This window comes from Eptatretus burgeri, chromosome 8 (assembly GCF_056783735.1).
Source record: "Eptatretus burgeri isolate ZD-2024b chromosome 8, Ebu_testis_v1, whole genome shotgun sequence".
NCBI lineage: Eukaryota > Metazoa > Chordata > Myxini > Myxiniformes > Myxinidae > Eptatretus > Eptatretus burgeri.
This window is the reverse complement of record NC_140968.1, coordinates 44,439,284-44,463,203: the sequence shown is the minus strand read 5'-3', so window position 1 is coordinate 44,463,203 and position 23,920 is coordinate 44,439,284. Positions and strand designations below refer to the sequence as shown.

General features: G+C 41.4%; 1 protein-coding gene across 5 annotated transcripts in view; it reads right to left on the bottom strand.

Annotated features, from left to right (window-relative positions):
• LOC147021632 (ATP-dependent translocase ABCB1-like) overlaps positions 1-23,920 on the bottom strand; it is a 193,921-nt gene that overhangs the window by 134,018 nt on the left and 35,983 nt on the right. For 4 of the 5 annotated variants that reach the window (XM_085891803.1, XM_085891801.1, XM_085891802.1 and 1 more), the window contains 3 exons: positions 19,709-19,807; positions 12,856-12,904; positions 2,058-2,202 (listed from right to left, as the gene is read on the bottom strand). In XM_085891803.1, the coding sequence (XP_085747929.1) occupies positions 2,058-2,202; positions 12,856-12,904; positions 19,709-19,782 (268 nt within the window). In that variant the 5' untranslated portion in view covers positions 19,783-19,807. Of the gene's footprint in view, positions 1-2,057; positions 2,203-12,855; positions 12,905-17,739; positions 17,859-19,708; positions 19,808-23,920 lie in introns of those variants that run through there. The other variant, XM_085891804.1, reaches the window with a different exon arrangement.

Sequence of the window (23,920 nt, the reverse complement as noted above, 5' to 3'; positions counted from 1 at the left end):
TGGTAATAATGGCGGCTGGTCCAAAATAAAGATAGTAAAAGAAAAACGGCTATCCTGAAGAGTCGCAGCCCTCATGAATGACATTTATTCCCTCTAGACAACGGGTTTGGGCCTAACTACACATATACTTACCGAGATATCTCACCTAAGGGACCTGAATGGTGGTTTGCGAATTTGGTCAACCACAACAATATATATATATATATATATATATATATATATATATATATATATATATATATATATATATATATATATATATATATATATATATATATCATAACAGAAAATGAATTGTTGCTGTAGTTGTTATAATGCCTTTTATCAATATTATAATTACTGAAGTGTGTTACAGATTAGGAAATCCTATATAAATCCTACATGAGTCCTATATATGTGATTGGGAAATGAGAAGGTGTTTTGTGAGAGGCAACTCGAGTTACGGCGAATTAAATCAATTAGATGTATTGGGAGAAAAGGTTATGTGTGCAGACAACAAATTCCGTCATGGGCATCGTCACATTGAGATGGATTGTCAACAGAACTTTAAAGATGACTGGTTTTGAGGCTGCATGGGTCGTTCAACAGGAGAATTACACTCTTACGTGAATATGAAATTAACTCGGTGAAAGATTTGTTATGGAAAACGATGCTCTGAACCAATGGTCAAGCTTTGATCAATCTTTAAGTTCAGACATTATGTCACCTTGCTTCGAGATTGACCTTACAGAGCTGCAATAAAAAGGTGAAGCGATGAGCGTTCAGGAGAAGCGACACAGAGGAGTCGAGGAGGTGAACCAGAGATCCAGCTCCAGCAGCGTATAGAGCCTTGGGGTGGTGGAGTGCTGGGCACAGCAGGAGACAGGCTGCGATGGTATCATGAGCTTTGCATCATTGGGCACATGGTGATCACAGACTTGATTGTTGATCCAGTGCACCTTGCCGGTGTTCGGATCCACTCCTGCTGGCAGATTGGTTGTGCTCACGAAGAGCCAACAAAGTACTCAGGGTGTGAAGCAGCTCCACACTGACACCTCATGCTGACAGCATATCTGGGCAGTGCGCACCAGGGTCGTCCCTCCACCCCATTCCTTCTCACGGTTAGGCTGGAGTCACGGTGACATTCCATACTGCATGATAATTCCCGGGGGGCTCACTTCACTTCACACACACAAGGCTGACCGTTACTCTGCAGGTTCATTTCTGCATGACCGTTCATTTGCATATTCACTTCTCCACAAGGCAAGGTTCATCAGAAGGTTCATTTGCACACTTGTTTCGACACAGCAAGGCTCAGCAATTGCATGTTCGGACGCTGCAAGATTATAACTTTGACTCATGGCATGAATCCTGTTAAAGGGGGGTGTATTAAAACGTGAGTGTAAAGTTGCCTTTGTCACAGAGTGAAGATTGCCTTTGTAAAGAGTTGTTGAAGTATTTGAAACTGGAATTAAATATATGTACTGTATGTAACTTTGTTTAAGCATTGACCGTGACGTGTATTTCCTGTGTGGAATTTTACATTTACTGATGGATTATTGATTGAAATGTGATTGAATTGTGGTTTAATTATTATTGAATATTATTACTGCATTTTAATAAATTGTATTTTATCTATTGTATGTCACTGGTTGTCACCTGGTTGGTTGTCAATTGACTGAAAAGTTTAAAGTGATTGTTTTAATTGTCTGTCGTATGACCCTTCATGTACTTGAGGAGCACTCACTGTGGGGCATGGAGGCCGAGAGTAACAAGAGTTTCTCAAACATCTCAAGACATTTAAAAGAGCTCCGATTTGTCACAACATTCAAAAGTTCCTTTAAAAACACTTCTGCAAAACAGTCGATGTTTTGGTACCTCCAAGGTTCAATGTAATGTCGACTTTTGAGAAACATTAAGCACATTGTTTACATCTAGTTGCTATTGGGAAAACAGCAGTTACTGATGTTTGTTCAAATATTGAGTTTATCTTCAAAGTTAAAATTCAGTAATTTCACGAGCCATGTAGATTGTACTGGTTTATCGCTTTGGGTCCATTTATCAGGAAGACTGCTCACCTGTTACATTCATCGCATTATTTACAAAAAGGTCCGTCATTTCACCAAATAGGAGCATCATGGCAGGAAGAGCAATCCCATGCAACGCTGCCGCGAGCACACCGAACAGCATGAAGGTGATGTCCAGACAATCTGCAAAACGGAACTGTCCCAAACACAAGACGCAAGACACACAGCTTATACTAAACACCAAACTAAATATAAACACGGTTTTCAAGCACATATTTAAAAGCATTGAGAAGTTTGGTTCTTGTGAAAATTGCATTTTTGTAATGAAAAGCTGTGGCTCAATATTTGTAATGAGTGAACGCCAATATAATTGAGTAGGTTTACAAATGACCAAAAATAAATAAATAATGCTTTCAAAAAGTTCTATAAAGCGAAAAAACAATTGAAAGTTTGCTTTTCTTGGACTATTGTGATTACATCGTTCCAACAATTTTTGAACACCCCTCGTATTCTGTGGAAGACGTTTCTGCTGGTCTTGTCAGAATCAAAACAATACTTCACCAGTATCTGAATATGCATTAAGTTTTAAATATAACTTCAATGCAGTGGCCTGCAAAAGTATTCACTACCCTCCAAAGGTTTCACATTTTGATGCCACCTGGGATTATTTCATGATGCTTTCTAATCAAAGTTAATAAAGTCTTCACAAATGACTCCAGAGTGATAAAGCTAAAAAAAAATGCAGATAAAACATGAATAAGTTAGATTAACAGAGAAAATCAGATGATTCTCAGTTAGATAAGTATTGTCGCATCCGAGTAACCGTTAATACGGAATTCCTCAGAGCCGGGACCTTTCATAATGTACTGCATTCAATATATTTACTTTACTTACCGTTCATTCCCCAAGGTCACCCAAATGAGCCGAAATGATGGCAAATCACACATGGAAAGCAAATGGCTGAAACACGCTTTCTTATATTTTTGGTTCGCCGGCACCAGCAGTTGGTTCGCGGGCGCCAGCAGTGTTGGTTCGCGGGCACCAGCAGTGACCACTATTTTCGTTGTGTCTGTGTGTCTGTCTGTCTGTCTGTCTGTGACTCTCTCCAGGGCATAGCTCCATGACATTTGATGCAATCTTGATGAAACTTGGACACAAGCTAGATATCATGGTCTAGTTGTGTCTTTTTGTATGAGGGGCGTCCCATGCCCCTTGTGGGCAGAGCCACGCCCACTTGAACTTTAAAAAGTTTTTTTATTTATTTTTCTCGATTTTTTTCTCGCAAATTCATTTCCTAGAAGCTGTGCGTAATGTCCATAAATACAACATATTAAAAAATCCGATTTGATTTGGTCAATTTTGATGGAAGAAATAGGTTTTTACGGTAGGGCTTCCTCAAAAGCTTCCACTAACTCAATTGTACCTATTGTGGCATTGTTCAATAATACCCACGAACCATCGTCGCCTCCCGGCTAGTCATGGATTTATTACTTACGAAATATAAAGATTTCGTAAGTATATTGATGACTTCCGTCATCTGTTTGTGTGTTTGTTTGTATGTTTGTAGGCATGATAACTCGAGAACGGAATAAGCTACCAATGTCAAATTACACCACGTGATTCAGGAGGGTGATGGCTAGGGCTGATTAGATTTTGGTCAAAATCGGTCAAAGGTCAAGTTCACAGTGAGGTCAAACATTCGATTTTTGATGGTTTGGTACAGAATCATCGTAGAAACTTCTGGTTTGCGTCGCTACCTTCTCTAGAGACAGCTTTTATGAGACAAGGTAAGAGGTCAAGTTGACGATTTCGTAAGTACCAGTATATGACTGCTTGTTTTTATATTGAAAAGCACAGGGAAGAGGGTTGACAAGACACTGTCATAAACGGAACAAACCAAGCGAATCAAAAGACACCAAGATGGGAATGGGGATATTCAAACTTATATACAATGAATGAGAAATAAAAGCTCAAATCCTAACCCACTAGGTGCCATGAATCACACTTTTACAACGCAATAATGCAGATGGGATTTCCTTTTTCTCTGATGTGCAGGGTGGACACACAATTCAATGGTGTCTGCTTTGGAGACCAGGAGAAAGACAAGAGCCAGTTACCATGATGCCCAGAAAAAGGTCAAATAGCCAGGAGCAGGTTCAGCGATGAGTAGGCCTTCACTTTGGCCACATGGTCTCATTTTTCCATTTTTAGGCAGAAGCCTCATGGCCCTCTAAAAACACAGGGTGATCCCAGCTTGGGTCAATTCCACAGAGGCTTCACCTCCAAGCAAGTTCTCAGTCCTTTCCACATGAGCCTCTCGATTCCCTCTTGGTTGACTCAGTTCTCTTCTTGGGCTCTGGTGGACTCTCCGCTGGACTCTCCAGTGGATTCTCCAGTCTCCACTCATGTGCTCCTCCTCTTCTTGGGCGGAATGTTCCTCTCGGATCCCGGCCACAGGGGAGGCCCCTATAAAATAAATGTACATCTTTTCTTCCAGGCTCTACAGCCCACTGCGCCACCATGACTGGCACAAACTGGCCTGAGAGATCGTAATGGGCCTTCATGCCTCTCCAATGGGAAATCCTCACTGCCTGCAAGAGGTTTTTATATATAAATAATTAATTCATCTGTCTACCCTGTCTATAAATTTAATACGCTGCCTCTTCAGGGTCATGTGTAACAAATGACTTACTCTGACAAATCCCTGCTCCATGACAATCAAACCTACACAAAACAAGATCCCATTCCCTTCATAAAGCTGCACTCGATAGACAGGTGGTAAGAAAGAAGCCATTACTGATAAAGACGCATCTAAAAACTTGTATGGAGTTTGCAAAACAGTATCTTAATGATACTGCAGGCATATGGAGAAACGTTTCGTGGTCAGACAAGACAAAAATTGAATTTTTGGTCTCAATTCAAAACGTTCCATCTGGTGAAAGCCAAACACTCACTGCACATCAACCAGTCAACACCATCCATATTGTCACCATCAATATTGTCAAGCATGATGATGGCAGCATCAGGTTACGAGGCTACTTTTCATCAGCAGGGACTGGCAAGCTTGTCAGGATAGAAGGACAGAAGGGACAATGGATGGTGCAAAGTACAGGAGAATCAAAGAAAACCTGCTCGAGTCAGCCATGAATGTGAAACTGGGTCGGAGAATCACATTTCAACAGGACAATGATCCCAAGTACAAAGCTAAAGCCACACTGGAGTGGCTGAATACAAAGAAAATAAATGTTCTTGAGTGGCCCAGTCAAAGCCGTGACTTGAACCCAATTGAACATGCATGGTAAGACTTGAAGATTGCAGTCTATTGACAAGTCTGGAGACGGCAATGGTTCACGAGCGGTATTTGACGATGTAGATGGTTTCAGAAGTCAAGGATGAGACAATGTGATGATTTTTGACCAAGTTATAAAAAATGATCAACATGATGTGGTACGAGTGACAGGTTATTAGCTGCAAAATGTCGAAAACCCGGTTTCGTTCAACAACTTTCAAAATTTGACCTTTGCATAACCTTTAAAGGTCACAAAACAATGTTGTGGACATTAAAATAAGAAAACAGGATACGTGCTACAGCTTATTGCAGTTAGTTCGTCGAAGAAGGTCGAAAACCCGGTTCGATTCCCACAACTTTGAAAATTTGACCTTTGTGAACTTTAAAGATCAAAGGTCAAGGATTATGACCTTTGGTGCAAAACTTCCTCTGGAACATTCCAGGAACAATATAACGTCATATAGGCTATATGGCATTTCGCACTCATCGGATTATCCATACTTTGATGAAATCAGCGTAAAAACAAACTTGAAGGGGGCGCCACGGGCAAGGTGTTCGATATAGAGCAAAATAGTTTCAAGACTTTAGGTGGGGAATGACCTCAAGATTATGCATAAAAAATATTGTCATCCGAGCTCTCAAAGTTTGGGCGGCCGTATGATTTTTATGTCAAAATTCGCAATTTTCTAAGTTCGTGACCTTGTGACCTTGGCCTTGGGACGAAAATGAAAAAAAATCGAGCTCTGTGGGGCTATGCAGGTGCCATTGGGCTAACCAAATACTGAAACCCCCTCAGAGAATATGTAAATTGAAATCGGCTACCCCCTAAAAACATGTTTTTTGGGTGTGGCTCTGCCCATAATGGGCGCACCACGCCCATTCTCAGGAAAACACAAGTAGATCATGATATAAACCTCACACCAAAATTTTATCAGGATCGGATCAAAACCCACGGAGCTATGCTCGGGACAGACAGACAGACAGACAAGCCGATAGGCGGACATGGGTAGTCGGCTGTTGCTTGGCAATGGAGGGGCTCATAGCAACGGTTCTTTCTCACAGATAACTAGGACATACCATGAACCTACCATACCAGTTTCATGTATATCTGACCCATAGTCTCCGAGATATAACGAACCGTTTTTTTATTGTTTTCGACCAGGGTTCATTCAAAGTCTATGTTCTCCGACAGTTTCATAGGATCCGGCTGGAAATTTTTGACAATATGGCTGAATGTACTGCCCACAGTCGCTCGTGGCCCGATTTTGGATTTTCGAAAAAATTAATTTTTTATGATTTTTCAAAAATTTCATAGTCCCGTTGCTTGGCAACGGTGGTGTCCAGGGCAACGGTTCTCATTTGCACACAACTAGGTCATGGTATGAACCTACCAAACAAGTTTCATTGAAATTGCCATTGTATTAACTGAAATCCCCATTTTAAATAATGATAATAAGGGGAGTACAAATGTCAAAAAAAAAAAAATTTTGACTAGATCGACTACCCAACAAGTCGGTAGGCGGACATGGGTAGTCGACTACTGAATAGAATCTGACGCGATGGGCCCGTTCGATGGGGAATGACCTGAGGATTAAGCACAATAAAATTCATGATTCTACCTTCAAGGGTTAATGCTGCAGATTGTTTTTTTCTTTAAAATACCCCCACATTTAGAGGTTTTTCGGCCGTTGCTAGGCAACGGAGGGGTCTGTTGCAACGGTTCTTTCTCACACATAACTAGGACATACCATGAACCTACCATACCAGTTTCATGTATATCTGACTCATAGTCTCAGATATAACGAACTTCGTTTTTTTTTATTGTTTTTGACCAGGGTTCATTCAAAGTCTATCTTCTTCGACAGTTTTCATAGGATCCGGCTGGAAATTTTTGACATTATGGCTGAATGTACTGTCCACAGTCGATCGTGGCCCGATTTTTGAAAAAATAATTTTTTATGATTTTTCAAAAATTTCATAGTCCCGTTGTTTGGCAACGGTGGTGTCCATAGCAACGGTTCTCATTTGCACACAACTCGGTCATGGTATGAACTTACCAACCAAGTTTCATCAAAATTGCCATTGTATTAACGGAGCACTGGACCGAACAGAGGGACAGACAGACAGAGGGACAGACAGACAGACAAACATATCGACGGAAATACTGATAATATTAATAATAAGGGTAGAAAAAAAAATCTCAAAACGTTTTTTTTTTTTTTTACATTTTTTTTGGACAAGATCGACTACTCGTCAGGCAGCAGTTGTCACTATCTGATCGGCACTTCAATAAATTTGCCAACTTTGATTTTTCACTTTTATTTGTTCAAGGACATCATACTGAATCACTTTCAACTTGTCTACCAATTTTTAGTGTCATATTTCACCACCTGGGGGTGCTTTTCAAAATGGCTGCCAAAATCAGAGAAAAATGTTAAAAACATAATATTGACCACACATATCAACTGATATGATGTTTTCTGGATTGCTTCATCCTAGTGATACTAATTATGAACTCTTGTTGTTTTGCAGGGCCAAGCTGATGCCGGGCCATGTCTGTTACCATGAAAGCAAACATCTGACCAATTGAAATATGGAACAGTGCATCATTTGTGCAGAAAAACGGAAAGATGAATTTTCATTAGCAAGTGAAATATCTCTAAACAATATTAAATTGTTCAGTGAAAGATGGGCTAGACTTGGTAAAAACATTAACATTCATGATAGAGTAAAGCAGATAAACATTGTTGCAGGCGCAGAATATCGCTACCACAGAAAATGTTACAAATCACTTTATAACCAAGCTAACCTTGAGAAAGCTGAAAGAAGTCATGAAGAAGATTTAAAATGTACAGTGAACAAAAAGAGAGGGAGGCCAAGTACAAGTTCTGTTCCGTCAACTCCAAAAACAAGGAAAACGTTTCATCAGGAATTGTGTGTTTTCTGTCAGGGCAGCAGTGTGGAAAAACTGCATCAAGTTTGCAGTGAGCCTATGGGAAGGAAGTTCTTACAGATAAAGGAACTGAGCACAAATGAAGATGTCCACGCAAGATTGGCACTCCTTTCTGATGCCATGGATGCATTTGCCCAAAACTGTAAATACCATCTGACCTGTTTCAGAAAGGAAACCAGACACGTTGAATCTTTCCAGAGTACAAACACTTGTTCGTCTGAAAATGAAGCCATCGGAAAGGCCATATGTGACATTGAAATAGTCAACATAGTGCAGTTGATAATCACCAATAGTGACAGTTTCCCAAGCATTGACATGAAGACAATCAATAATGCCTAAATTAAACTCCTTGAAGAACATGATGTAACAGTTCAAAGAACTAACTTTAAGCAGCAGCTGAAGTCCCTTTTACTTAAGAAGATACCTGGGATTGATTTTGTCAAGCGTAGGCCTAAACCATAAATTGTTGTTTCACAGTTAGTCAAAGACAAAATCCTCACATACGAGTATGAAACATCAGATGTGGATGAAGAGATGGAAATTCTTAGTAGGGCTTAAAAGATAATTCGAAGAGAAGTTGACAACATGAAAAACTGGCAATATAAAGGATCATTTGATGACTTTGAAACACCTAAGAAGCTATTGCAGCTCGTGAGGTGGATAACCTATGGTCCACATACTACTCTACAACTCAAAAGAGAAAGAGAAGCTGAGAAAACATCAAGAAATCTAACTCGGCACATCATAACTAAGAGACAAATTAGCTATGAGTCCAAAGAAGGTGGCAGTTTTCACAAGGATAAGAATACACCATTGACTGTTGGCCTTGCACTGGTATCATATCAAGCAAGCAGGTCACGTTCACAAGTGGAAATGCTCCAAAGCATGAAGACGGCTGTTTCATTTGATGAAGTTGAGAGAATGACCACAAGAATGGCCATGGCTGTAATGGATGACCTTAATGACAATGTTAAAGGCATGCATGTACCCCCCTTTCTAAAGCAGGGAGTAAGACCCTTGTTTGCTTATGACAATATTGAGTGGGGTAGTGAAGTAGGGCCATTCATGGAGCTGACTTACTCGTAGCACAAAAATAACTTCAAGGGAACCCTCTTCTTGGTACAAAACTGAAACTTAACTTAGGTATCAAAGAAAGAGCTCTAAAACAGAAGCTCGATATGCAGTACCTGGAATGTGACAAACCAACTCATCCTAAGGTTGACAATGATGGCTATAAATTGAACACTTTGAAAGGTATTGGCCATGTCTATGAGCAGATTAATATTATGTGGTTATTGGTATGTAGTTGGGTTCTATCAAAAACTAAACAAAATTGATGTCAGGATACTTGTCCAAAAAGCGTAAAAATAACGTATGGCGGTCTGGGAAAACCCGTCAGAAGTCGCGCTAGACAAGTTCCTCGTTTGAACAAATGGTACAAACACATATCAATTTATGTTTACTTCCCATTGTTACCATGCACGCTTATTCCAAAAGAGTATGGACCTGCTTGTTCCATCCTCTTTTGAATAAGCGTACATGGTAACGATAGGCGGAAAAAAACAATAAATCGTTAGGTTGCGTGACCGTTCTAAACAAGGAACTTGTCCATCGCGGCTTCCGATGGGTTTTCTCAGACCACCACACATATTTCATCTGTAGGCCTACAACAGTATTGTCTATGAGTACACAATAATTGATTGAGTCAAGGTGTATCCAAATCACTAAAACCTTAATATGTCAAGTATTGAAGGAAATCATTTTTAACTAGTGAAAACATTAGGGACACTGCATAAAGGTGAACATTTTCAGTTGAATTTGAACCAAAACGGTAATCTTTATAATGAATGATACACTTTATGGGAATTTTTAATGATTTTGGCCACCATCTTGGAGAAATGCGCCCTCTTTGAGTCGTTAACTGCAATGTTTTTGATGCTTAAGCTTACTGTTAAACTTACTTGATGATCATTTGGCCAAAACATTAGAAAATATCATTCTAAATTGCTGGAATTATTGGTGAAAATTATGTTTTTAACAGCTTTTTTATGATTTTGGCAGCCATTTTGAAAAAGCGCCCTCACATGGTGAAATACTTAACTGAAAATTAGAAGACAAGTTGAAAGTGATTCGTTGTGATGTCCTTGAACAAATAAAAGTGAAAAATCAAAGTTGGCAAAATTCTTGAAATAGGTGACAACTGATGCCTGACTATACCCAACAGAGAGACACACACCAATAACGAATATAGTGGTCACTTACTGACTCGTGAACCAATGACCCCCATCAAACTTGGCACAACTGCAGTAATTTTCACATGAAGAATGGCGAAAGATTTCACCATCTCACTATGACAAACTGGTAGAGATCCACCCACAAACACTCGTTGCAGTCATTGCTGCAAAAGGTTCTTCCACCAAGTACTGATCTCAGGGACTGAATACTTTTACAACCAGTGAACTTTGATCTGTACATGTTTTTTCAGGTATTCCTGACATGTAACCTTCAACTATAACAGTGTTTAATTTGATCTCTTTAGTTATGAATAAAAAAATTCATTTGGAAAAGTTGTTTCTACATAATTCGTACTTCTTACAATAATTCACGGACTGATGTTTGTGTGTTTGTTTGTTTGTTGCGCTTCTCCTCCTTCAGTTCTGGGCTAATTACATCCAGACTTGCTACAGAGGATCAGCACGACCCCAATTATTGTATAGGGGTGTTTTTATCTTCGCTGGTGATCTTGGATGGGAGGGACGCAAATTCTCTATGTAAATGTGTGTCATGTAGCGCCCACTCCAGGTGAGAGAGGGTATTACAAGTCTCCACCATTTCAGTGCAGTATTCCTGTCCCCACGTTTTCCAGTACAGTGGGGTGTTTAGAATTATAAGCAGTAGGTATGTTTTTGCTTCATGCACATAACCCGTGTTGTTGTTTTTTGCCTATACAGAGCTGTCAGTTGCCTATGCACCGCCTAAATAAAAGTCGGCGTCAGAAGAACGTGTTGCATGCTTGGAACAAGATCGCCCATAGGGCGGGTACTCTGCTCGTCATCTAAATGTGGTATTATTGGTTGGGGGTGAATACTTTTGCAGGCCACTGTATCTGTTTCACTTAATAAATAATACCCTCCCATATGTGTTTGTCTAAAACTGCTATCCTTTCACACTCTGTCCATGTTTTTATCCCTTTGTAATTTGTATTTTATGTTCCTTTAAGTGGTTGCACAGGCGCTTGGCACTCCATAGGTGGGAAAATGCTACCATGACACAGAAAGCGTCATCCAAAAATGGTAAAAGGTTCAGGCAGGTTGAAAAAAAAAAAAAATTTGACTTTTTTGGGAAAATATTCATAATCTCAATGATGTCTCAATGACTCATGAATCCCTTGTCCACTAATGTGAAAATTCATGTAAAAGTACACTCATATGACTTCCCAATGTTCTTGTCATGAAAGCACTGAATGCTTAAGCGGTAAACCTCTCGAAGATTGAAAACAGATTTTGATGAACTTTAATGTTGACAGAGTGAGTTAATCAATGGTCTTGAGCTACAGAACGAGATAAAAGCCATTTTTGATCTTCTCAGGATTAAAGGGCAACATTTATGTGAGAGACAGAGAGAGACAGAGAGAGACAGAGACAGAGACAGAGACAGAGACAGAGACAGAGACAGAGACAGAGACAGAGACAGAGACAGAGACAGAGACAGAGACAGAGACAGAGACAGAGACAGAGACAGAGACAGAGAGAGAGAGAGACAGAGAGAGAGAGAGACAGAGAGAAACAGAGAGAGAGACAGACAGAGACAGAGACAGAGACAGAGACAGAGACAGAGACAGAGACAGAGACAGAGACAGAGACAGAGAGAGACAGAGAGAGACAGGGAGAGACAGGGAGAGACAGAGAGAGACAGAGAGACAGAGAGACAGAGAGACAGAGAGACAGAGAGAGACAGAGAGACAGAGAGAGACAGAGAGAGACAGAGAGACAGAGAGACAGAGAGACAGAGAGACAGAGAGACAGAGAGACAGAGAGACAGAGAGACAGAGAGACAGAGACAGAGACAGAGACAGAGAGAGAGAGAGACATTCAGATTTTCTCAAGTTAATAAGAGATTTAAATCAGTACACTCAGAAGAAAATGCCAAGTATGAGTATTTACTTTATCCATATGGCAAACAAATCATGCTTTGTGTTTCAAGTCTGAAGTGTGTCATTTATTTTATTTCATTTGATGTATATTCTTTACACAGCATTGGTGCTGCCAAAGCAGTTTCTTGGCAAGGGTTATACTGGGTCGTTTTGCCATTGCCTTGCCAGTGTTGTTTGTCCATCCTTTTTCCTTTATCCTTTAAAATACTCAATGTCAAGTTAGGAAGCAGCACATATAATTTTTAAATATTTGGTATGACTCTGCCAGGGATTGAGCCACTGACCTCCCAGACTCAGAGAGGACACACTCACCATTATGCCACTGAGTCTGCTACTTGTCTGTCATATGAATATAAAGTTGCAGCATGCAGTTAATATCCAAGGGAATCCTGCATTTTCATGAAAATGGTAAATTGAATTTTGCAAACAGAGTATCACGTTGTGATTTACGTACCACTCCAAAGATGCTGACCATGGGGATTTTCTTCGGTTTTTCATCCTGACTGAATATGTAAATGAGACAAATCACATAGTGCTCTTCAAAAACCAAAAATCAAATTTAATCATTCAGTTTATGTTATAAAAAGTTTCATTTTCACACTAGAAATCACATAGTGCAATGCAATTTCTTCATTTGAACAGTTTTTGACACACTAAAGCCGTATAAGACTTTCACACTAATACGTCTCAAGACGAACACAGACTTGAAGGGTTAAGTCATATGAATGTGTTTTGTTCGTCTTTCGGCTGCTCCCGTTAGGGGTCTCCACAGCGGATCATCCGTTATGATCCGCATACTGATTTGGCATAGGTTTTACGCCAGATGCCCTTCCTGACGCAACCCTGGTCGCCTCTTACGACACAGGGATAAGGATTGGGTTTCGCCATGATTCCGGGCTGCCCTACACCCTCTTATAGCGTGGCCCAGTGCAGAGCTCCCGTCCTCAAGAGATCCTCCAACCCAAGACTCTGAGTAGCTGGATTACAGGCGCACGCCACTACGCCCGGTGGTTAAGTCATATGAATACTAACTTAACTTTTCTCTTTGATCGATTAAATTTCAATATTTTCAATACAATTAATTACACAACTCAAGGACATTGTAGCTTGAAGCGGGGCAAACTTTTGAAAATATTCTACTCCGTTGACTTGACCAGATAGATGGTTCTTATGTAGTTCCATCAAGTCGTGTCCAACTCCTGGTGACATTCATAATCAGATTTCCCCAAACATCCTAATCTTGCATTGCTTCCCATAGCTCCTGTATAGATAGCTGCCTATCTATACAGGAGTCTTTGCACATGTAAGGTCTGCCTCTTCCTCTTCTTCTCTCAAAAGTAGGGTGGCATATTGTGCATTTACTGATACAAGCATCAAATTTGTCACAAAGCAGTGCATCATCTGCCAAAAGGACAAGGCCGAGCGGCTGACATCCTTCACAGTCTAAAGAAACTGACGTGAGGAGTGCATACACTTCACTGGCAGAAAACCTGGTCAAATTCAGTGAGCTAGGTCTACTTTCAAGGACACTGCATCTGGAGAAACTCGACGATGGATGCGGCATTGAGGCTGCCTTTGGAGTCGCCACAGTATCACCACACATGCCGGCTCAAATTCAACAACACAATGCTGAATAGAGCAAAAAACACAGACGCTGAAGTCAGGCAGTCTTTGCCAATATATAGACCAACCAACTGTAAGCAAGCACATCAGGTCACAACTATCAAGAACTGAGAAGAAGGTCCACAAGGCATTGTGCTTCTACAGACAATCAGCTGGCCCTGAAGGACTCTGCAAAGCAGCAACCTTCCAACTCGACAGCTGGGTGCGGGCATGTGTACACCTTCTTAAAGACACAGATCTGCTGGAAAGACTCAGCAAAACAAGCTTCTTACCATTATTCACTACATCCCCAGCCAACCTCAGAACCTTTAAAAATTAGCACTATAACCTCTCAATGGCACTCTTGCTTTGAAGAATGGCTCATACCGAAAAGGTCACTTTAACTTCTTTCTTGTGAGCATAAGCATACCTCTCCTGACAGTAATTAGTTATGATCATTCTCAGTTTGCATTTTGATGTGCCCAATCTCCCCATCCTGCAATGAATGGAAGATACATGCAAGGGCTAGGGCGTAGCCAGGCTGAGGCAGATGAGGCAGTTTCCTCATCGCTCATTTCCTGAAATATGATCTGGCCTGAGCCTTCTGGCCATCTGAGTTCTCTGGGGAGTAAACTATCAAAGCTACCTGGCAGTGCTCTGAATACTCTTATCTCCACTCCTATCACAATACCTAAATAGGACAGTTCACCTCTTTTCACCTCATCACTTTTGGACCTCTGGCTACGTCCTTGAAGGGAACATATATTATTACATTATTACCTCAACAACCTGGGTGCACACCTCTATGTGCTCCTACAGCATCCCACCAGACATTTACAATTATTCCATGGCAGTTAACAACCCTCACCTGATCACCACTCAATTACTGAAACCCGTACTCTCAAGCACCAAGCTTAACATCCATTAATCACACTTATGACCAACAAATTGGCAGGTTGGAGACACCATTTCTGACCCGAATGTATTACAAACCTGGGGACGTTTGCCACTCTCAAAAAGTTTGATTAAACCAGGGTTCGTTGCAAACTCATCACAAGGTTTTGCCAAGTGGTAATGTCTTCTTGATGACATTGATCACTAGAACAACCTGAGAGTGCCTTCTACTACCAGTGCACCATATGGCTGTGGAGTTTGACTCTGGCAGGTACAAGCTCGCTCTGGTCGTGCTGCCCAGGTCGTGTTTGTGAAAGCCTCATCTCCTTCACGTTATGACACCCTCCTTCATAAATAACTAGGAATTGCTCGTCCTTTGCACAGGGATTGTGAGATCCAGCACGCGACCACTCAACATAGTAACTTGTGGACCTTCAGTTGCATCATGACCACAGCTCCTTGCCTCAGATCATCTGAAAATCACCAAGTTATTGGTGTCATAATTGGTTGAGGAATGTGCTGGGATTGGTTTGGTTGATTGAGCATCCTTATTTGCTCAGAAATGTCCCAAATAGAGCAAAGCGCATCAAAGAGCCTCTCTTCACCAAATCCTACTGTCTTGCTTCTCATGCCGACTCTGCTACTTTGTAAAAGCAGATGGTGTAGGCAAGTTCCTGTCACCTTCAAACCGGGTGCTCCGGGCGAGTGGAGCTCGTTAGCCTTGAACGGCTATCTGCCGAAGAGAGGACCAACTCTGATCTCAATACCAGGTAGGTGGTAATCATAAGCCTTTGTCAGCAGTGTACCAAAAATGAGGGTAGAGGCACTATTTTTTGTACTGTGAAGAGACAAACTTCCTATATTTGTCTTCTTTCAATGCAAAGTGCTGGTTGTTCGGTTTTGAGGAGCTTTAGTTTATGATTATATTCATGTATATTGAGCCCTGTGTTTGACAACCTGAGCCAGATCTCTCTGAAGGGTACAGGTTAAAAACATGCTGCAGGTCATGGCCGCGGGATAGTACAGGATCCCGCCCGATAGTACAGGACGGTAATGTATTGAGAGGCTGATCTATCAGCGAGTGTAAAATGCCAGAGAAGCTGCACTGCCATGGGTATGCATGAACGGTGGCCCTTGAATCTACTTCTGGTTGCTTTCCCAAGGCCATATTGGTGCTTTTGCTATGGCTAGGGGTTCATTTGGGCTCTTCATGTCTCTCGTTGTGGCCTTGTACATGACATGTAGATTGGTGAACTAATGATCCTTTTTTCTCTCTTCTTTATTCCTCTAGATATTATAACACTACGGCTATTAAATCTAAGGAAACCCGTTCTCCACCTGCATTATGAGTCTCACCACCAAGGGTTCCGAAGTCTATGCCATACTAATATCAGGTGTGTTCATGGCAATTTCTCTTCCATCCAATCCTTCTTGAAACTGAACTCTCAGGATCTGCTTGCGCTGTGATTGTTTTGTTTTTTTTGCTCTTTGTGAAACTCGTCTCCACACTGAGGTTTTCTCTGAATATTTTGCAGTGTCTGACGACATCCTCCAGAGGCTTCATTTTCCACCTTTTCATGGTTTGTGTATTTACGCAAAGGACTCTCTACCACTCGGCCGTGAGGTCTCCCTTGAGGATATGAAAGAAGAATTTATATGCTTTCGCCGAGCACTTTTACACTCCACTGGCAAGCAATATTTTTTGTATTGCTCTCCATCATCACCCAATTGTGCTATTTTTAATGCTATCACTGATAGTATTGATATGACGCTGTCTCGACATCCAACTGCTGATATTATGGTCTTTGGAGACTTTAATAATGTTCACCACAAAGAACGGTTAGTTCACTCGCATAGCACAGATGCTTCTGGTGTCGGTAGATTTAACTTTGCCATGCCTCATGACCTTACTCATATCATTTCAACCACGACTCAAATTCCTGTCCAGTTAATGATAACAGGTATCTACTTGATCTACTTTTGTGCTCAAATCCTGGGGATTGTCCTGCAAAAATTCTCCTCCCTCAAGGAAACTCTGATCGTGTCAACATCAAAGTACAGGTTGTTTCTTACTCCTCGCCATCAACTGTTACTCATCCTATCCATCAAACTGTCTCCCTTTATAGCAAGGCTGACTGTGATGCCTTGCGTTCTTTTCTTGCCAATGTTCACTGGAACTCAAGATTGGATTGTTACTTTCAACCAAAAAAAGACCCACTTGTTGTCTGTGTCTAGTTCAAGATCACCTTGTTTTCCAACCCTGTTGTATGGATTCTTCATCTTTGCAGGAAATTCCTGTTATCCATCTGCTTGGATTGGATATCAGCTCAAACCTCAGCTGGGAAAATTACATCTCTGATATAGCTAAAAGAGCCTTCCAGTGCTTTGGCTGCTTATCTTGTGCTCAACGACACCTTCCTCAAGCTACTCTGCTCCATATACACATGGCCACTATATGACCTGTCATGGAGTATTATTGCCATATTTAGGCTGGTGCTCTGGCCTGTCACCTATCTCTCCTTGACAGAATCCAGTGACGTGCTACCATTCTGATGGAACAGGAGTTGGCATCATGCTGGATCCTCTCTCAGTCCACCACTCTATTCCTTCTTTGAGCATTTTCTGTAGATATTACCATGAAATGTGCTCAGAGAGTCTCTCACAAGTTGTTCCACCTGAGCATACTTTCAATCAATCTACATTTGCAGTTTATTCATATTCATACACTTTCTTTCCTGAAGAGTAAGACTATGAGGTACTCTTCTAGTTATTTTTTTCCCCCGCACTGCATCACTTTGGAACAGTTTACCTGCATCCTGCTTTCCCCTTAATCTTAACCCACCTCAATTGAAGAGGATGGCTTGCGTAATGCTGCGCAGATATTTCAGAGGTGGATCAATGATGTCATCCATGGCCTCCCTTTCGTCTATGCTTACCTTGACGATCTGCCAGTTACAAGCCCTACAGAGGAAGAAAACGAAGCACATCTCCGATTACTTTTTAAGCACCTTGCTAAGTATGGCATTGTCATCAATCCCAGCAATTGCCAGTTTGGGGTGCCATCACTCACCTTCATTGGCCACATTGTAGACAAACATAGTATCTGCCCACTGAAGGGGAAAGTCAAGACCATGCAAGCCTTTCCTGGACCAACATCACTGTGCAAGTTGGGAGAGTTTCTTGGCCTTGTGAATTTTTACAGGCATTTCATCCCCAACTTGACAGATGTATCTCAGCCAGTGATGGGCACACCACATAAGAAGAATAAGAAAAATCAGCTGATCACCCTCGATGAAAAAGAATTGTCTGCCTTCAAAAAGGTGAATGGTGAGGTTGGCTGAGGCCACACTTCTTATTCATCCCAAGACTGAAGCACCAGATCAGATCAGGTATGGGAGCATGTACTGGAGCAGCATTTCACTGTCCACTTTATGTCGGTACTGCAGGGGCCTCTGTCTGACCATCCCCAGGGCAGAGGTCTGGACCATCCCCATCTCCTTGAGAAGCCGATCCACCTGCTGCAACCATGAGGCATGTGATCGGCCCTTTGGACTCCTCCACTCACAAGGAAGGCTACCTCACTTAGAGAATCCAGTGAGCAGGATCAGCATAAGGAAAATGAGCAACATGTCCATACAGCTACAGATGGCGCTCACAGACGACACAGGTGCCAACTGTTATCTGAGTCTCTCTCAGCAATCGCTCGTTGGACAGAAAGTCTGACCAGCGATAGCCAAGGATTCTCTGTGGAGTCCTGGTACCAAAGGAATTAAGTCTCCATCTCAGGTCCTTTGTCAGAGTCAAGGTCTCACATCCATAGAGCAAGACTGGAAGCACCAAGGACTTAAAGACTCGGACCTTCGTCTTCCTGCATAGATACCAACAGTGCCACACCCCATGAATCAGTGAATCCATGACTCCCCCCAGGCCTGATCCAGACGTCGATCGACCTCTGGCTCACAACAGATGGAGACATGAATATCATTGCCAAGTTAAGTGAATTTACACATGAGTTTCACTGGAGTTAAACCGTGTTCATGGTCCTATCCTCCAGCAGCACTTTGCTCTCTTTACTGCAGCTTCATACCACATGCCGCTTCATGGCTCTAGCTTCAGTGGGTTTTCGCTCTTTTCAATCACAAGACCACTATCATTGAACCCCTTTTGGTGAGCAGTTTATTCCCAGGGGCACTGGCCATTTATGACTCCTGAGTTACCGAGCAGATCATATTGTTTCATGAACACGAAGCCGAATTGTCCCACTGGTGATATGCTATTTCTTTCATATTATTGAACTTGTGACTGTATTCACCTGCACTCAAGCTTAACAGCTATGGGACACCACTCAGACTGGACAAAGTCATCAACATTTAGCAGTGAGTAGAAGTCGATAATTACTTTTAATAAACTTGATAGATTAATCGGGTCAGGAATCAAACTCAGACTACACAGCCTTAAGGTAAGGGTGCAACATCTGCACCATCCTGTCTGACTGTCAGATAAATGAAACAAAATTACATTCAAATTTCTCAAACATATGGGGTCTCCTTCATAATACAGCACACCGCACCTCACAAGTCATGACATTCATAAATAAGTGTACTGTACAACTAAGTGGGAAATAGAAAAAGGTGTCAGATTGCTGGACCTTGTGATGTGTGGTCCACCATATTAATAGCAATACAAGGATTGCCTCAAAACCTTTCGTTCCTTTCTGTGCAAAAAAAAGGTTGCACATTAAAAAAAAAATAAACTGTACAGTATGTTCATTTATTTATTCCCAGCATATGAAGTCATCACCATATGCTCACCTCTTTTTTCCTCCTTTCTCCGTCGAATTGGTATCCCCATCGTCCTCCACAACCACATCCGTCGGTTGCTGCATACCAGCTTCCTCCTCCAAGAGATTCCTGCGGACATCATAAGCATCCTTTAACATGGGAATGGCCTCAGGACCAAGAGACTCCCACGTTGCCATTCTGTGCCACTCTCAACAGGCCGTGTTGTTTCTGCGATAGGATTGCCAAAGGGATCCAGTAGCTCTTGCTGGGTGTGGTGCTCCCATGGCAACAGATTCAAGAGCAATCATCCCTTGGTTATAAAACAATGACTTAAAGAGTAATACAAGTAGAAGCTGACATCATCAAAGGTCACTCCATTCATCATGTCAATGTCAGAAAAACAACTACAGCACTATTACTAATACTACCACTACAAAAGGCCCCAATTATACCAACCTTCTTCTGCAGTCGCCAAAGGACCATTTTTGGGCAAGGTTTTTAATGAATCAACTGGCCAGGCCTGACATTCGACCTTAGGTGGCAAGAATTTGTGAAAAAAAAACGAAAACATTTATAGAGAGTCAAGGCTCATGGAAGAGCTTGAACACTGAATGGATCAGAAAGACAAAGAGAAAGCGGAGAGAGAGAAAGACAAAGAGAAAGCGGAGAGAGAGAGAAAGACAAAGAGAAAGCGGAGAGAGAGAAAGACAAAGAGAAAGAGGAGAAAGACGAAAGACGGAGACGAAAGACGGAGACGAAAGACGGAGACGAAAGACGGAGACGAAAGACGGAGACGAAAGACGGAGACGAAAGACGGAGACGAAAGACGGAGACGAAAGACGGAGACGAAAGACGGAGACGAAAGACGGAGACGAAAGACGGAGACGAAAGACGGAGACGAAAGACGGAGACGAAAGAGGGAGACGAAAGACGGGGACAGAGACGGAGACGTAGAGGGAGAGAGAGAGATTTACATCCTTTTATTACAAAAGTGTAGAATAAATTTTATTAACCATTTGCAAAAAGAAGAAACAAATGTTAAGGAAACATTTTTAGGAAACAGAACATGAGAAGCAATTTATGAATCCATCAAAAGGAAAAAAACAAGTGCCTAATTTGTTGCACAACAAAGAACATTTTTCACACACCATTTATCAATGAAGTCCTGCTCTTTTCCATACCGGCTACAGTGTGGGTACTCCAGCTGGATTCAAGAAGAAATTATAGATCTACAAGTCAAAATTATATTACAAGCAGAAAGATCACCACTTTCCACCTTCTTTTTCTGGTTTTATAAATTGACATTTTCGCCTCAGCGATCAAAATGTTAACTAACGCAGCTTCAGGTTTATGTACAGACGACATAGCGTAACCATAAATAAATTTTTCAAAAGATAAAGCAAAACCCAGTTTTAAAAAAATATCATGTAAAAAATTAAACAAGGGAACAAGTCTTGTGCACCCAACATATGCATGATACAGCGTTTCACGATTCTCACAGAAAGGGCACACGACCAAAATTTCATTGGAAAGTTTGTGCAACAAAACATTACAAGGAAGAATCCGATGCACTAATCTCCATTGCAAGTCGCCTGAGCGTTTTGACATTGGAGCCTTGTATAGACTTTGCTATGCAGGAATAAGCGAAGAAATGGTTGAAAGGGTTGATTGGTGCTCTTTTTATTGGACACCAAAAGGGCCTTTCACTAAATCAGCAAAATTAAAATGAACACAAAGGTCATGTAAAGTATCTTTCTCAATTGAGTTAAAAGGTACAGATTTGCCATTATAACTCAAAAGCAACACAGGGAAAGAATATCGGTTAAACAAGCTACCAGATTCAAAGAGGGTCTTGTGATCTACTCCCATATTTTCTAATGCTCTTCAAATTGCAAGAAAAATCTGACCAAAAATACGAATTGACCTAAATCCAGAAAGGCCAGAAATTTTGCAACTGGACTTCCACCTTTCTCTTTGAAAGTCCAACAAATTATGGACTGAAAGGAAATCTGACCCTGCAAAAGTGCTGGACAAAGGTCCTGGAAGAAGGAATGACTGCAAAGAGGGGGTTGTAAAAATAAGTTCATTCAGAAACATTGAGGTGGTAAAAGAACTGATCTCACAACACAGTGACAAAGCTTGCCAGGCATTGATGACACTCTGCAAGTAAAGAGGAGACAATGACGCATCAATCTTCGGGAGGTCGAGCAAAAAAGCTAACGACCATATCCCAGCCGACCTGCTTGCTTCAGTAAACACAGGGTTCGACTCTCCTAAGGCATATGGCTGGAAAGAAGCTTCTTTACAAAGAGAAGATGGAAAGTCATGAGCCTGCTGGTGATGTCAACAAGCCCCTGGCCCCCTCATTTCTCTCTCTTTCTGGTTGGAGCCAGTGTTTACCACCTCAAACAAAGTCAATTAATTGTTTCTGGGTGTTTTTGATGAGCCACTCTGGTGGCTGTCGAACCATAAACCTGTGCCATAGAGTGAAAGTGATCAAATTGTTTGTCACCAATACTCTACCATGGTAAGAAAGTTTACAAAGCGGCCCTCTCCATTTTTGAAGTTTGGAAAACACTTTAGTGGTTAAACCATCCCAGTTTTTTTTTGGATAAATCACTAATCACCGAGATGTACGCCCAAATGGTACAAGCCATCATTCTTAGTTGCCCTGGCTGTGTGTTTCGGGTCGTTGTCATGCTGGAAGACCCAGCCACGCCCCATCTTCAATGCTCTTGTTGAGGGAAGGAGGTTGTTGGCCAAGGTCTCGCGATACAAGGCCCCATCCATCCTCCCCTCAATACTGTGCAGTCATCCTGTCCCCTTTGCAGAAAAGCATCCCCAAAGAATGATGTTTCCACCTCCATTCTTCATGGTTGGGATCGTGTTCTTGGGGTTGTACTCATCCTTCTTCTTTCTCCAAACACGACGAGTGGAGTTTAAACCAAAAAGCTCTATTTTGGTCTCATCAGACCACATGACCTTCTCCCATTCCTCCTATGGATCATCCAGATGGTCATTGGCAAACTTCAGACGGGCCTGGACATGCGCTGGCTTGAGCAGAGGGACCTTGCGTGCACTGCAGGATTTTAATCCATGACGGTGTAGTGTGTTACTTATGGTTTTCTTTGATACTGTGGTCCCAGCTCTCTTCAGGTCATTGACCAGGTCCTGGCGTGTAGTTCTGGGCTTATCCCTCACCTTTCTCATGATCATTGAGGCTCCACGAGGTGAGATCTTGCATGGAGCCCCAGACCGAGGGAGATAGACTGTTATCTTGAACTTCTTCCATTTTCTAATAATTGCGCCAACAGTTGTTGCCTTCTCACCAAGCTGCTTGCCTATTGTCCTGCAGCCCATCCCAGCCTTGTGCAAGTCTACAATTTTGTCCCTGATGTCCTTAGACAGCTCTCTGGTCTTGCCCATTGTGTAGAGGTTGGAGTCTGATTGATTGATTGTGGACAGCTGTCTTTTATGCAGATAACGAGTTCAAACAGGTGCAGTTAATACAGGTAATGAGTGGAGAATGTGAGGGCTTCTTAAAGACAAAACTAACAGGTCTGTGAGAGCAGGAATTCTTACTGGTTGGTAGGTGATCAAATACTTATTTCATGCAATAAAATGCAAATTAATTATTTAAAAATCATACAATGTGATTTTCAGGATTTTTGTTTTAGATTCCGTCTTTCACAGTTGAAGTGTACCTATGATAAAAATTAAAGACCTCTACGTGCTTTGTAAGTGGGAAAACCTGCAAAATCGGCAGTGTATCAAATACTTGTTCTCCCCACTGCATATATATATATATATATATATATATATATATATATATATATATATATATATATATATATATATATAGATAGATAGATAGATAGATAGAGAGAGAGCAGATAGATAGATAGATAGATAGAGAGAGAGCAGATAGATAGATAGATAGATAGATAGATAGATAGATAGATAGATAGATAGATAGATAGATAGATAGATAGATAGATAGATAGATAGATAGATAGATAGATAGATAGATAGAGAGAGAGAGAGAGAGAGAGAGAGAGAGAGAGAGAGAGAGAGAGAGAGAGAGAGAGAGAGAGAGAGAGAGAGAGAGAGAGAGAGAGAGAGAGAGAGAGAGAGAGAGAGAGAGAGAGAGAGAGAGAGAGAGAGATACACAATAACTGAATGTACGATATCAAAGTACAGTAGTTCCAAATCCAAAACCCCTCAAAACTGCAAATGGATATT